Here is a 16,126-nt window from a genome sequence, read left to right on the forward strand (position 1 = left end):
AGTTAAAAACAAATCTATTGCCTATTTAAGGAAAGAAATAAAATTTGTTGGTTCCTCCTGGTTTAAAATTAAAAGCTTTGCCTTACTACTAGGCCCTGTTTCCACAGTTTAATTATTTCTGGAGTAACAATGTTATGATGCCAATATTTTTCTCAAAAAAGTTGATAAAGGTTATTCCTGTTCTTTTGGAGATTTTTCTTTCTCCTCTAGCACATTTCAAGTGTACGTTTAACTTAGGTCCCCTTGGATTATCCATCATGGAGTGGGGAAAATGTAGATAAAACTGTTAGCAACTATATTAAAATATACCATTATTTAAAAATAGAATGGTTAGACTTGGAGTTCTCTTTAGAGAATGTAAATTCAGAGATTTCAGATTTGGTGGCCTTCCATAGTTTACTTGCAAGAAGTAATTTCTGTAGAGAGATTCATTGAGGAATTCCACCCTTTTACCATAGACCCCAAAGTTTCCTAGATACAAGCAAGACTGTTAAGGAACTTTACACCCAGATTATATGTTACTGGACCTTAGCAGACCTGCTTTTCCTTAGGGTGCAAAATTTAAAGAGGCATCCACTCTGGGGGCCATAGGATGGATGCTGGGTTAAGACACATAACTAAAAACAGCATGAAAACAATTTTTAAAGCTTACATAAGCAAAATAATTTCTTTTTTAAATTAAATCTAGTAACTCACTGTTCTGAACTTAAATATGTTGCATCATGTGGAAGTACACCGACTTCAAAAGGCGAGTCAATGACCTTAACTGCAGTTTTTTTTTTCATTACCACATCTATTCCTTCAAAACCCCAAAGAAGAGACAGATTCTGCAGATTCAGTCAAACTGGATTCATATGAATTTCCACTCCCTCCTTACTCACACCTTTTCTCCCCTAGAATAATTTCGTTATTTATGGAGCGGGTCAGGGAGGCGGGGAAAGATTTTAAGTAGTGATCTGTTGCCACCATTTTCTTCCCCACCTCAAAAACACGGACTGATACTTTCACTTCATTTTTCTTTTTTACCATAAATTTCCCTTCTTACTTCCTCCGTTTCCTTCCCTCTGCCTCCATAATCCAGTCACCTCTCATCAGACTTAACAGTCCTGATACTGTTACCAGGGATTAAGCTCATCTTTTTGTGGTATTTAGGACAACAGATTTCTAAACTGTATTAATATGACCTGATTAATGAGAAGCCACCAGTGACTTGCAAGATATTAAAAAACTGCATGACCATGCTTCTATATGGGAGTTTAATAACATTCTTAATCCATAACGTGTAAGATGCCTAACTGGTAATTAGCCCAGAAATAGCACTGAGGCCGCATGGTTCTGGAATATGACAATGATCTGTGTCCTCCATCTCTGGGTCTTAATTTTCCTCGGCTGAAAACATAATCCACTACCAAATGTCAAATAAAAGTGCTTTCTGCTAAATAAGTCAGACAGAGAAAGACAAATACCATATGATTTCACCTGTATGTGGAATCTGAAAAACAAACCAACCCCCAAAAGCTCACAGATACTGAGAGCAGAGTGGTGGAGCCCACAGGCATGAGGGGTGGGGAGTGGGCAAAAAGGGGCTCCGAAGGCACAAGCTTCCAGTTATAAAATAAGTCACGGAGATGGACGGCATGGCAACTCTAGTCAATACTATTATCTTGCACATTTGAAAGTTGCTAAGAGAATAAATATTAAAAGTTCTTATCAGAGGATAAACATCCTGTAACAGTATGGTGACAGATGCTAACTTGATTTATTGTGGTGATCATTTTGCAACATATAAAAACATTGAATTATTATGCTGTATACCTGAAACGAGTGAAACCTAATGTTGAACATTGATCATACCTCAATTAAAAAAAATAAGAAAACTTTATGCTAGAGGAAAAATCACAAGACAATAGTGTTCTACTCATATGAGGAAACATGCATTTATGTAAGTCTTTGGCTCTTTGAAAGGAGAGAAAAGTTGAGAGGGAAAACAAACTGCAAAGTAGAATTGCTCTGAAATATTTTTGCCTGAGCTAGTTAGTTCTGTCTCACCCATTTCTTACTTAGTGGATCATGAGAAGACACCTGAAAGGGATTTTAGTTGAGGAACAAACCCTAACAGAGCCTTGAGGGAATGTTTCTTTCAGTGTGGATTCTGGTCAGTGTATATTCTTTTTCATCATTAAGATAGCTAAAAAGAAATCAGGAATTTATAGACCAGATATTTCTATTTGCAAATTATCATTACCTCCTATATATGTATTTCTTCCAGATACTTCTTTGTCCATTGATTTGCTGTTCAATGGGAGGAAGTGACACTCAGACCAGTCAGTCTTGACTCTTAGCCACATTTATGAAACTGAGTTGAGAAGCAGTTTAAACACACAGGCAAATTATTTGTAATTTTTTTAACCCATCCAGTTGTTTCTAGAATTGCTGCGTAGTGTTACTATTTGTAGCATCACATTATGGTATGTACTTTGAAGCGGTGAGCACGAAGTCAGAATGAGGTCAGGTGAGCTAAAGTGAGGATGGAGAGGAGGGTACAGGTGGATTATAAAGACAGAATAGAAAGAAGTCATTCACTCATTGAAGGTGAAGCAACAGTGAAGTTAGGGTTCGTCTGGTAGTTCTAGTATCTAAAATAGGAAACACAGAGGAAGAACATGTTTGTGGATTGTAGGAGTTTGGTTTTTTCCTGTTATCATTCAGTAGTGACACACCTAATTCATTCCCGAAGCATCTCCTGTTTTAGTTTCTCTCTCTCGTATTGCAATTTCCTTATTATAGTTTACCTATTTACATGTCTGTTATCCCCAGTGGGTGTTAGACATCTTGTGACGTGGACCCTGCCTCACTCCTCTGTAGCACGTTGATATTTTGCTTGGAACCTGACATGTGGCACTCGTTCAGTGTGTGACGAGTCTGTGCGAGTTTAAGATGCACAAGGCGCAAAAAGGAAGTGCTATCTTGTGGGCAGTTGGAAATGCTGTTCTTGAACTCCAGTTATTTCCTAACCTGTGTTACCAACTTCTACTGCTTATTTATTTCATTTTTATTTAGTAAATACATATATGATGCTATGTGCCAGGCATTATTTATGAGTGCTTCACAAATTGAAAATCATTTAATCCTCGTAACAACCCCATGATTAGGAAGTAGAGGTGCTTCTCTTTTCCTCAGCAGAGAAAGAGGGCACGTGACTTGCCCAGGGTCACACATCTGGTAGGTGGCAGAGCCTGGGCAGCCTGGGCAGGGGTTGCGCTGGTGATGCCGATGCCAAGCTGCTGGGGCACCAGATAAAACACAACCACTGCCGTCCTCTGAACGTCTGCTCTGGGCCAGGTTCCGCACTCTGTGTGCTTTGCGGGGGTTGCCATTTAGTCCTCTCCACGACCACAAAAGCAAATGTGGCTTCTATTTTACAGGTAAAGTGCAGCGGGTCTTGATTCTCAGTAAAAACCAAGCATCTGAAACAACTGTCTCTCTCTCAGCTTATTTTACCAGATTCCATGAAAGTACTGCCGGTGTACATGAACTGTTTGTTAAAAAACTGCGTGCTGCTCGGCCGGCCAGAGCTCTCGACGGACGAGCGCGCGTACCAGCGGCAGCTGGTCATGACCATGGGCGTGGCCGACTCGCAGCTCTTCTTCTACCCGCAGCTGCTGCCCCTAGTAAGCGCGCGGCGGCGGCGCGCTGCCGGGAGGGAATCGTACTTTGCCCTTACTTAGTAGATCATGAGAAGAGAACTACGGTAAAAGGTTGAAGTTGAGGAACAAATCCTAACAGCGGAGGGAGGGAAGGAAGGAAAGGATGGGTGGATGTTCTGACTCCTGCCTCTCCCTGCACAGCACACGTTAGATGTCAAAAGTACAAAGTTACCTGCTGCTGTTCGTTGCTCTGAGACCTGTCTTTCAGAAGAAGGAATATTCCTGTTGGCTAATGGGCTAAACATGTTCTTATGGTTGGGAGTAAGCAGCCCACCAGAACTGATCCAAGGAATTTTTAATGTGCCGTCCTTCGCACATGTCAACACAGATATGGTAAGTTTATTTTTTGCTTATTTTGTGGTGGTACACTTCTTAAATGTTTTTTGTTCATGTGCAGCTATGTATCACAAAGAAAAAAACAAGGTATTGTTCTATATATGAGAGAATTTCATGTTTCATACACGTTTAGCTACAGACGTCAGTTTAATCACAAAGTAATAATCCCACAAAAAGATTATGTGCCCCTCTTCAGTTATTACAAAAGAGCTTGTAGGTTTGATGTGGAACAAATGACTTTATTTTTAAAGTATATTAGGAAAAACCAACAATTATAATTTGCTTGAGAGTCCACACTGATTGCATGCCTTACTTGCAGACCACTGTGGTGTGAGCGCCATCGCTATGATGGTTGTTGTCTTATTCCGCTTGACAGTGGAGTCCTTATGAATTCACACGTAGAACTCAGCAGATGGTATGTTCCTTGAGTCCTTATTTGGGCAAGACGGCTTAAGGCTAGTTCATCCCTGAATTTCTGTTATGAAGGTAGATACACAGCATCTTGGAGGAGGGGGTAGGATTAAAATTTCAGGCTAAATAGACAGGTGGTCAGTTTAGAGAGCTGCATGTCCATTATGAATGTCAAAAAAATGTCTAAAGGAATTAGAGGAGTCCATATCCCATTAAGATACTAAGAGAGAAGATATCATTGAAAGACTAGTTTTAAGATGATGAAGAGAGAAATAGTAAGATGTCTGTATGTTGAAATTAAGGAATGATACAGGCTTTTAAAAATTAATTAAAATTCAGTGGCCAAAGACCTATGAGCCTGACGAATGTTTATTAAGGAAGCCTCTTATTTCACAGGGTATTTATCAAAGTAAATGTCACATGTGTTTTTGCTGAGTTGAAACAGCCGAAGTCTGTCCCCTACGGAGCAGCAGCAGGCTGCTGGGGGTGTGCTTGCGTCCAGCGCACCTCTTCCCAGCCTTCTTCAAAAACCAAAAGGAAAAACCAAATGTTGCTTTCTTTTTAGAGGAAGCTGGCACTTTGAGACATATATATATATATATATATATATATATATATATATATATATATATATATATATGAAGTATAGTTTTTTATTTTTAATAAAAAGGTCTTTAATATTCTTAATGTCAAAGAACACACATGGAGTGTATTTAGTAGAGTGACTAAAAATTATTGATTTTCTGCCTTTATTTATTTATCTTTTTTACTTACAACTTATGTGAAAATCTTGGCCGTGATCTTTTTCTGAGACTTGTGACTTTGCGGTAAAATGTTCTAACTCACTTTCTCGATGGCTAACTCACAGATGATGTATTAACTCTTGGGATCTTCTTGCTTAGAAGTAAACATTAGCTTTTTAATGTCTTAATGAAAGAAATCTAAGTCCAGATTTCTCTCATCCCCAGAGGCCATATGCAGCTGGTTAGTTATCTTTTGTACACAGTCAACCAGCTTTCAGGGAAATCTAAGAGGCCACATGCCCTTTGAGAAATCAGTGTTTGGTAGTTTGTTTTAGTGTTGAAACAGTGGTACTTGGATGGCATTTTCCAAATGTGGTCATGCCTCAGGGTCCTACAACTGATCCACTGCAGGAATAAAGTGTATCCTTTTCTCACAGAAGGAAATAGCTATTTTGCAAAGGGATTAAAATCATGGTGAGTGGGCCAAAAACATCCTTTGCAAAAAAGATACACCGTTTGGATCATTTCAGTGGTATACATATGTCAAATTGCAGGGAAAGATTTTTATTTTCGAAAGACAGGAAGTTCACTGGTAGAAATGGCATGCTGGTAAGTAAGAATAATTTTTAGTATATTTTTTCACATTTTTGGTTTTTAGGTAGATGAACTAAGTCAGTAGTTGAGTATAATGGTTTAGAAGGATGCTTTTGAACTTTAACATTCTAATAATCTCATTCTATCTAAATGTTATAAATTATACTGAAACTTAAGCTTTGATTTTCTTAAATGTAGACATTACTGCCTGAGGTGGGAAACCCATACTCTCAAACACTCAGAATGATAATGGGTATTATCCAACAAAAGAGGCCATATTCAATGAAGGTAAGAATGAGATTTTATTTTTTCTTTCAAGTTTTTTTTTCTAATTTCATTGCAAACTTTTAAAATGCATGTCCTATATTTTTCTAACATGATCTTTGGTAGAAAACTCACATGAACCTCTACATGTATCGACTTACTTACTAATCACAAACATAATAACCAGCTATCACCATAGTTATCTTACTAAGTATTAACTTAGTAGCAATTGATAGTAGCAGGCTTTGAAATGACTTTTCCTTCAGTGTTTAAAGTTAATTATAGAAGTATCAGATCATCTGTTACATTTGATTTTTACGGCTTTTGATTATTTCTGAAAAGTTTTGTTATCCTAGTCATTCTAAACCTTCTAAGCCTATTTCAAGTTTGAGTAAAAGAATTTAAAATGTCTGTAACTTAGGAAAATTATGCCTTGTTGCTAAGCCCCAAGTACTCACCTCTGACTTCCATCTTGAGCTCAATATTCGGATTTCCTGGACTTTGGAATGTGCAGGGGACAGTGGTCTTTTCTGTGCTACTTTCTGCAGAGGAATAGGACACTCACCTGGAGGCAGGCCTCTACAAGAGCCAGGGTATTACAGGGCCTTTTTCCCCCTGAAACATAATATGATGTCAGTCTATATCAGCATTCTTTACTGTGAAAATACTCATGCATGCAAATACCAACTTTAGTAGAGCTTAGGAAAATTGAATAAAGAGCTTTATAATCTCTAGGACATCTGAGTGAACATGAAACCTTTCCAGACCTGTTTTATACCACTACTTGGATTCAGTTTTAGGGCAAGACCTAGAGATGGCAGAGAAGGCTCAGACATGCTCCTCACACAACACTCTCTGAACACCCTGGAGACATGTAATGAACTCTTAAGAGTCTCATGAAACACAAAGTGAAGGCCACTGGTATTCAGAATGCACAGCCAGGGTGACAAAACTCTGTCCCAGCTGCAGCAACTGCATCTCCATTTACAGAGAAGGCCACACTAAACATGGAGTTCATCCTTTGCTCAGTAGCCCCTCCTTCCAGGAAAAAGACAAAACAACCTTCCTCTCCTCTGCTTTCTGCTGCCTGCTCCCATAACCCCGTAACAAGGGCATGTCAGCTTTGGTTATTAAAACATGTAAGCTCCAAGTATGTATGATATGTAAATAAAATATAAGCAGTTGTATAATAAAAGAATTTCAAGTTGATTGACATGTTCAGGGTATCAGCTGTATAAAGAATATGAAAATCTATTCTCCCCCCCCCCTCCACTCAGCATACGGTACAGGATTACCTCTACCACCATCTCTACCATCCCCGCCTCCCTCCACTGTGGATAACAGGAACTTTCCCATCATCCTCCAAGGCCTCCCCATCCCCTTCTCCCACCTCCCTGTCAGTGCCTGCCTCCCTCCACTGTGGATAACAGGAACTTTCCCATCATCCTCCAAGGCCTAACACAGTAGATAGTCTGTTAGTTTGGGGAAATTGAAGCATAAAAATTGAGGCACATTCGGAAAATGGTTATAACCGTGGTTGTAACCTTGTTTTTTCTAGCTCACGATAATAAAGCAGCGAGAACAGCCAGAAATGGTTTTCCGACAGCTCCTGGTCGAAGACAAAGGACTTTATGGAGGCTCATCTCATGTGGATTTCCTTTATTATATTCACAAGGAGATCTGTCAGCTGCTTAACTAACTGAACCTTCTGGACTGTTGAATCTGCATTTCTAAGGAGATAATCTCCTTCTTGGTGCCTAATTCTCCAGATGCTAATAGGCTACTTTTAATTTCTTGCTCATTTTCAGAATATCTTTCCAAGATGGCATTTAGGACTTCCATCTTTGGTGCTCAGGTATAAAGCCAGTGAAGGTACACTTGTACCTAAAAGGGAACAGTCTATTTCTGATTGCACAATTTTTACCTGTTAAAATTGATACACTTTGCATTTCATGGAAGGCATAGTTTACAGAACTTGTAAACATTCTCAATTTTCTTTGTGTTTGACATATAAATTATTTTTCAAAATGTATACATTTGGGGTAAACGTTTTGGTTCTTCTCCCATTTGCAGTGAGGGAAAAAAAACCTTAATTTTTACATTGTATTTTTTTTTAAAACCATGTAACCCCACTGAACATGTTTTTCAACTTAAGGTTTGCATAATAGCAGACTTTTAAATAACCTTGGAATCTATTTGGTAGAACAATTTGTGTTCTACATTTTTTTCATAATTATATGTTGTGTATATTAAACCTATTTTCCAGTTCTGTCTATAAAAACTGTCTATCAATATTCTTAATGGTTCTCTGTACAATTCTGAAGGTTTCTACCTGTATATAATGGAACTTAACCAGTATCAATAAATCACTTCATATGCTCTTAGCCACTAGAATTCATTTTTTAAGGTATTTTGAGATTTTAAAAAGAAATAAGGGTAGTACTTAGAGTGTCTTAGAAAAAGCTGAAAACTTTTTTTTTTTTGAGAGTTGGGGATAATAAATAAATCTAAAATATCAGAGACCATATACTCAAAAAAGGCAATTTAAAAGTTCTCCAGTATGTTCTTGTGAGCAAAAACAGGCTACATGAGACTATTAATGAATATACATAAACCTAGGAGAGTAGTTTTAAGTGGTGTGACAAGTTATCTGTTCTTATTGCTCTGTTCAACTTTGATATCAATGATGTGAATAAATAAAAGCTAAAGTACACTGAATACATATAATGTCCCAAGAACTGCATACCTATTTTGTGAACATTTCCACATTTAGTCTTGACAGCAACCCTAATCTTATTATCAGCCTCATTCACACATGAAGAAATAGGCTTGAAGTAGCTAACTACTTTGTCTATGATTATATGGCTAATAAGGTGTATTTTAAAATTTGAATATAACATGAAATTGAGTAGAATAACAAATATACTGACAGAATTAAAATCTTCCCACAAGTTAGCCATCTGGCATGATGTTTCAGATTCATCGATTTGGATGAGTTTAACAAGAAATGTAGGATCCTGAACTTGTGTCCAAAAAACAAATGCACATGCAGATGCTTCTTGGAAACAACAGGCATTTAAAAAAGAACTTAGGGGATTAGTCAGTATGAACCTATAGTGGGATGAAAGCGTATATGGTCTCAACTACTTTTTACAAGGATAGCCTGTCAAATGTGTCTGGCGATGGCCCCACTCTGAGGTGAGACCACACCTAGAGCAGTTCTAGGCACCAGGCTCTATGTGAGACAGAAGTCCAGAACACACTCCTAATTCACTTGAAGACAATCTAATGAATCAGCTCAGCCAAGATGGCAGAGTAGAAAGACCTTGAGCTCATCTCCTCTTACAGGCACACCAGAGTCACAGCTATTTGCAGAGCAACCATCAATGAAAAAGACTGAAACTTCTAGAACTAAAGATATAAAGAAGGAACCACAAGTCAGGTAAGAGGGGTAGACTGGAGATATAGTCAAGCCCCACACCCCAAGATGGAAGAATAATTACAATTGCAAAGGTTCTTCCACAGCAGTGAGAGGTCTGAGCCCCACACTGGGCTCCTGCACTGGGAAGATGAGCCCCCCAAGAGCATCTGGCTGTGAAGGCCAGTGGGACTTAGCTTTGAGAGTCTCAGCGGGGAGGGGAGAACCTACCTGCTGATCCTGGAGAGTCTCCCTGAGAGACAGGAGGTAACTGCAGCTCACCCTGGGGACGCAGACATTAGTGGCAGTCATTTTTAGAAACTTGCTCTACCACATAGACTGGTGCTGGCAAGCAGCACTTTGGAACCTTCCCTGTAGCTTATTAGCCCCAGGACCCAGCCCTGCCCTGGCACCCAACAGCCTGTAGGCACCAGTGTTGGGACACCTCAGACCAAGCAACTAACTGGGTGGGAACACGGCCCCACCTACCAGCAGACAGGCTCCTTTAAGAGTCCCTAGACATTGCCCTGCCCACCAGAGAGTCTAGGACCTGGTGCCACACACCAGGCACAGGCACTAGACCCGGGATTCCCAGAGCCCTTTAGCCAGAGACTCAGGGACCCAGCTCCACCCACCAATGGACAGGCACCAGTCCCAGAATCCCCTGGGCCCTGGCCCCGGCCCCGGCCTCCAGGGAGACCGCTCTAGCCCAGAAATAAACCCATGAACTTATGGTTAGTTAATCCATGACAAAGGAGGGAAGACTATACAATGGAGAAAAGGTAGTTTCTTCAATAAGTAGTGCTGGGAAAACTGGACAGCTACATGTAAAAGAGTGAAATTACAACATTCTCTAGCACCATATACAAAAATAAACTCAAAATGGATTAAAGACCTAAATGTAAGACCTAAAACCATAAAACCTAGAAGGCAACATAGGCAGAACACTCTTTAACACAAATCACAGCAATATTTTTTAAGATCTGTCTCTTAAAGCAAAAGAAACAAAAGCAAAAACAAGAGGGACCTAATTAAACTTAAAAGTTTTCACACAGCAAAGGAAGCCATCAACAAAATGAAAAAACAACCTGCTGAATGAGAGAAAATATTTGCAAATGATATGACAGATAAGGGGCTAGTATCTAAAATATATAAACATCTGATACAACATCAAAAGAATAAACAACACAATTAAAAAATGGGTAGAAGACCTGAACATTTTTCCAAAGAAGACATACAGATGGCCAACAGACACATGAAAAGATGCTCAGTATTGCTTATCATCATAGAAATGGAAATTGAAACCACAATAAGACATCATCTCATACCCACCAGAATGGCTCTCCATCAAAAAGACCACAAATAACAAATACTGGAGAGGATGTGGAGAAAAGGGAACCCTTGTACACTGTTGGTGGGACTGTAAATTGGTAAAGCCACTGTGGAAAACAGTATGGAGGGTCCTCAAAAAATTAAATAGAACTACCATATGACCCAACAATTCCACTCCTGGGTATATATCTGGGGGAAAAAAATTACACTAATTCAAAAAGATACACACATCCCAAAGTCCACAGCAGCATTGTTTACAATTGCCAAGATATGGAAACAAGTGTCCATCAACAAATAAAGAAAAAATACATGGTGTATATATACAATGGACTACTCAGCCATAAAAAAGAATGAAATTTTGTCATTTGCAACAACATGGATGAACCTGGAGGATTATGCTAAGTGAAATAAGTCAGAGAAAGCCAAATACTGTATGATATCACTTATATGTAGAAATCTAAAAAAATAAAACCACCACATGGATTTCTATACTAGCTCCACCACTAGCTGTGTGATACAGAAAGCTTTCGGTGCTTCAGTTTCCTACTCATTTGTTCCAAGGATTAAGTTAATAAGTGTAAAATGCTAGAACAGTCCCTGGCACACAGTGCCATCCAGTTATCACGGTTCATTGTTGTTACTATTTTATTAGGGTTTTAAATTAAACTTGCTAAGGATCATGAAAACTAGGACTAACCTGACTCCTATATGCCATGAGTATCTTAACTGATAATCTCAAAACCAAGCATCTTTAAATGCTATAGAAGCATCTAGTTAAAAGATAGTTTCAGCAATTAAAATAAACTCATCAATATGAGAAAACTGTAACTCAAGCTGTTTTAAGTGTTAAATCAAAACTTCAGTAATATATAAACCAAAGGAAAGAATCTGACTTTTGATTGTTGGAGAACCGTTATGAAAAAATAAGAGTTCACTCATTCAAGAAGTTACATGTTTGAGGGTGTTATTAAATGGTACTAACTTTACTTCCTAGAAATGGAACCTAATGACAGTAGACTGAGAATAATTAGGAATAGTGTATCAGTTTTTTTTTTCAAATGTTGTCAGATGGAAACATGTTTCTCTATTAATAAAACGACAGAGTAAAGATCAAAATTCAGATCATGGTCAAAGATAATCTGAAATTGAACTTCACCTCCACTAGGAGGCATTATAGACCATTGTCTGAAACCTCCCAGAAAGGTTAGTCAGTAGTCTTCCAGAGAAGACGATTCTTTGGGGAGAATTAACTACGTAAATTATAGCTGCTGAAAACACAAGATGTAATACTGAATAATCTGGATAAAAAGGAAAAAAAAATCTTAGTTGAAAGAGGCAACAGAACCCCCTAGTCATCCTCTCCAGTGGGTGTCTCCTGGCCTCTGCTTAGGAACTAGTAGAAAGGAAAAGAAGTAAAAAGAGAAGGGTATTAAAAATCCTCCAGGAATTAGTTCCAATTACTAGTCAAGCAAAGAGTAAGGGACCATTTATTTATTGAGCACTTACTATGTGCCATACATTAGAAGCTGAGACAGCACACTGCTTCCTTTATAAAGTTAATGACAAAGACTAATTTCTAAGAGCATGACCAGCAGGTTATAAGCTCAGAACTAAAAGTAGGCAAAAGCCAAGTATCAAAGGGAATGGCAATCTTTCACCTGAAAGCAATAAGACAACTGGGACTGTTCCCCAAAGAGGTCCTGATGCCATTCTGATCCAATATCCCATCAGCATCATCTCAAGGAGGTGGTGGGATTTAAAATTCAGGGAGTCAGTTAACTGACAAGCTTACATTTGTGATTATATTTTCTTATATTCTGCTTTGGAAGTTTTTTTTTTTTTTACACTACTCTTAATCATGCTTATATGCTTTAAATTTTTTATTTCAGTAACACAGCAGTACAAAAGAGAGCTATAGTCTTGAACTCCTATTTACCATGCATATAAGCCTTGCTTTTTGGACAAGGCCAAATAATCCCTCCACCTGTGCAGCTTATCTGAATCATGGGCAACATCATTACATTAAAAATCTCTCCTTTACAGCATATGAAAGTATGTACCTACCCAGAAATCGTTTTGAAAAGCATAAACCTATAAAATGACAGCAAATTCCATAAGACATTTACCTTCCTTGGTAATTTAACCAACATAAACTACTAAACTGGGTATCTCTAAACAACATTGTGTTTGACTTTTTGTCCTCTGCTTTAAAAAGACAAAAAAAGAAAGCAAAAAAGGCAGAATAGTGATATAGTTATTCACTTATGACATTAACAACACTAATTGCAAACTAAAAACGTGTGCAGGTGTGGGATTCTATAAAAGGCTTGTTATGTGACAATATAGACCTAGACCCCTACATTTTCTCCACTGGACAGATGAGTAGACTGCAGTCACATCACTGTATGCAACTTTAAATTATTAGTCTATGTCTGCAATCTTATTTGTGTGTTCCAAAGTATATCAACTATATAACATGTTCTCAAAGGTGGAAGTTTCCTGCCCCAATCAAGTAAATTTTTTTCTTAAGTAAATTTGGTCACATAGTATTTAGAAGCCAGAATTTAAAATATGCATGCAATGGCTAGCCAAATTAATTTTTAAAAATTTTAATTCCATGAAAGGAAAATATAAGCAAAGAACGCAAATTATTTTAACTGCCAACATCTAAGACAGATTTCACATGAACACTTTAGACTTACCATTTTCCCTCTGTGATGACAGTTAGTTGGAGCTAAGCAGTGATGTCCACCTTACCAAGGGCATGAGCTCTGTCCCCAACCTCTTTTAGGTCTCCACGGTCCTGAGATCAAGTCAGTGGCTATTTACTAAGGTGCTCTGTGCTGCTCCACTTTTCTTAGAGAGAAGCTGAGAAAACTCACCAATGCACGAAAACAGCACAGATAAGATAAATGGGAGAAAGTAAATGTGAAAGTAAATACTCCCGTATTTAATATGTAACTAAAGTGTGTCTAAAAGCATTAGGCCACTAGAAAACAAACTTACGGCTTGCTTCACTGATTTATATTATAAGCTTAGTTTCTATATGCATTTTACATTGACTTCAATTTTTTAGAAGTATTTTTTTTAAAAACCTACCTTATCTGATTTCACAGGTACATGAGCACCTCTGGTTACAGAAGCATGAACTGTAACAAATACTCAAATTGATCACTTCAACATTTTGTCCAATTCTAGAAAAGGAGTTTACTTCAAAAGAACATCTAGATTAAATGAGGTATTTTCTTTGCATGTTGTAGCTAGTAATGTTTATATCTGAGTAAATGATTGGGGGCCTTGAGAGTAGAAGCAAAGTGGCTTTTCCAGAAATGCAGTCTTCAATGGGCTCAATTTTCTGGATAATTGTTCTAACCTTCTGCAAAGTCCTAGATTTATAGCTTCAAAACTGATAGCATATACTTGGGACACAAGCTGGATAGTTCAGTCCCTGTCACCAACATCAAAGATAGGATAATACTAAAAATCCCACATGGACCCCAAGATTACATGACTGTTCTAAGAAAGGCCTTTCTTATAAGCAAAGGCTTATGTTTTTAATAGCTCACTGAAATGTGGGACACTTTCAGGTCAGAGACTACTATTTAGAATGAATCCTAACTAGGCAATCATTTAAATCAGCAAAATCTCGAACTATACTTTAAAGACCAAATCTTATCTTCTTAAATTCAGGATGAAAATAATATGAATTTTAAAATTAGCTGCTGTAACTAATCAGAACATTGTTACTTTAGCGATTAAGATGGGTACAAAGTATTTTTAAAAATACAAAAGGGAATCATTCCTACTAACAGCTATGACACAAGACTCTCATCTATTGGCAGCACACTAACTCCCAGGCATCCTACCATTAGGACTGTCAATTTAAAATGAAACTATGGCCTAACATTCAGTTTTCAGATAAGAGAGAGATGTGTTTAAGTTTCCACATTTATGAGCTAAGGACTCATTGGTGGCTCTTCTACTTACCAAAGTATCGGCGGGATACTGCTGATGTAGTTCTTATCCAACTCTGGACATAGGATCTGGCTGCCATGCCAGACTGCACACTCAATCTGCCCCCTTCCCAGCTTGACACCTCTCATGCTGTCTTGTCTCATGGTGACCATTCCATAGTTTGACTGATGTCCCACAATTCCCTGGAACTAATCTGGTTTAGCAGTGTTTGGGTATGGTATCCCCACCACAAAATCCATTCCAGCTGACTTCATCAACCTCTTCCCCTTTTCTATTCTATACAATGAAGACAGTCAAAAAGAACTGTAATACTTTGGGCCTTCTCATCTCCATCCTCTGAAAGGACAGTGGTTAACAGAGATAACTGCTGTCAATGAAAATAAACATCAACATTTGGCTTAGAATACCTGGAACTGTAATTATGTATAATATTAGGTATGCAGATCTTAAAATTTTTAAACTGAAAAAGTATAGGGTTATTACAGAGTTATTAGCTTCTATCTCCAATAAGAAATCAGTAAGTAAAGCAACTACAACTTATTTTTGGTGATCCCCAGATAACTTTGTGAAAATTAAGACGTACATATATAGATGATTAAAACTCAGAAAAGGTCAGAGTAATGAGTTTTCACTGGAAACGGTTCCTCAATGAATAAAGAAGCTATTGTAAAATTGATACCCAACACTTACTGAAAGTGAAGGGTAGCAAAACTAGTGAGTCAATTCCATCCTGTTATAAAAATGGCCATTACACTGCTGAAGGAAAATTCTAGGCTTGCATTTTTCCCTATCACCTACTCTTTTCTTATTTGCTCTGTACTGAATATGGTGGGCTGTGGCTCCCTTTAACTTTCAATCTACAAAAAGCCATTCCTAACTCTCTATAAGATGATACCATGATACAGATCTCACAGATGACTAGGCCAGGTAAGCACTAGAAATGCAGCCATCCCTTGGCTAGCCCCAGGACATGGACCAGACCAGAAAGTCCTGTTTATAGGACAGAGTCATTAACTAGCTGATATTTCTAAGGACCCACAGTGGGCAATTTGAACATCTTTGTCTTCATCATTGCCAGGTCCACTTTGGCAAGTACAGTTCTATCTCCAGATAACTTTTAATTACTGAAGTTGAAAATATACCCTCATTTCAGTAAAAACTCTAACCAATTATTCTATATCCTGTCTACATCAAGAAAGACATCAGTCACATGCTATCTATACCAGAAACCACTAACAGGATGAGCAAGTTAATTCCTCAGGCTTTTAAGGATTTCAATCCTATTTCTATAATTTAGCCCTTATCTTCACACTGAGTCTTTAATGGATATAATAACCTCATTTTAT

The 16,126-nt window shown here is 38.0% G+C and overlaps 1 protein-coding gene across 3 annotated transcripts in view; it reads left to right on the top strand.

Moving 5' to 3' along the window:
* Nucleotides 1-8,439, top strand: part of SEC24D (SEC24 homolog D, COPII coat complex component) — a 99,554-nt gene extending 91,115 nt beyond the window's left edge. For all 3 annotated transcript variants that reach the window (XM_072938317.1, XM_072938316.1, XM_006213918.4), the window contains exons 20-23: nt 3,492-3,671; nt 3,849-4,040; nt 5,990-6,079; nt 7,614-8,439. In XM_072938317.1, coding sequence (XP_072794418.1) covers nt 3,492-3,671; nt 3,849-4,040; nt 5,990-6,079; nt 7,614-7,754 — 603 coding nt within the window. In that variant the 3' untranslated portion in view covers nt 7,755-8,439. The remainder of the gene's footprint in view (nt 1-3,491; nt 3,672-3,848; nt 4,041-5,989; nt 6,080-7,613) is intronic.
* The last annotated feature ends 7,687 nt before the right edge of the window (nt 8,440-16,126 follow it).

Source organism: Vicugna pacos, chromosome 2, assembly GCF_048564905.1.
Source record: "Vicugna pacos chromosome 2, VicPac4, whole genome shotgun sequence".
Lineage (NCBI taxonomy): Eukaryota > Metazoa > Chordata > Mammalia > Artiodactyla > Camelidae > Vicugna > Vicugna pacos.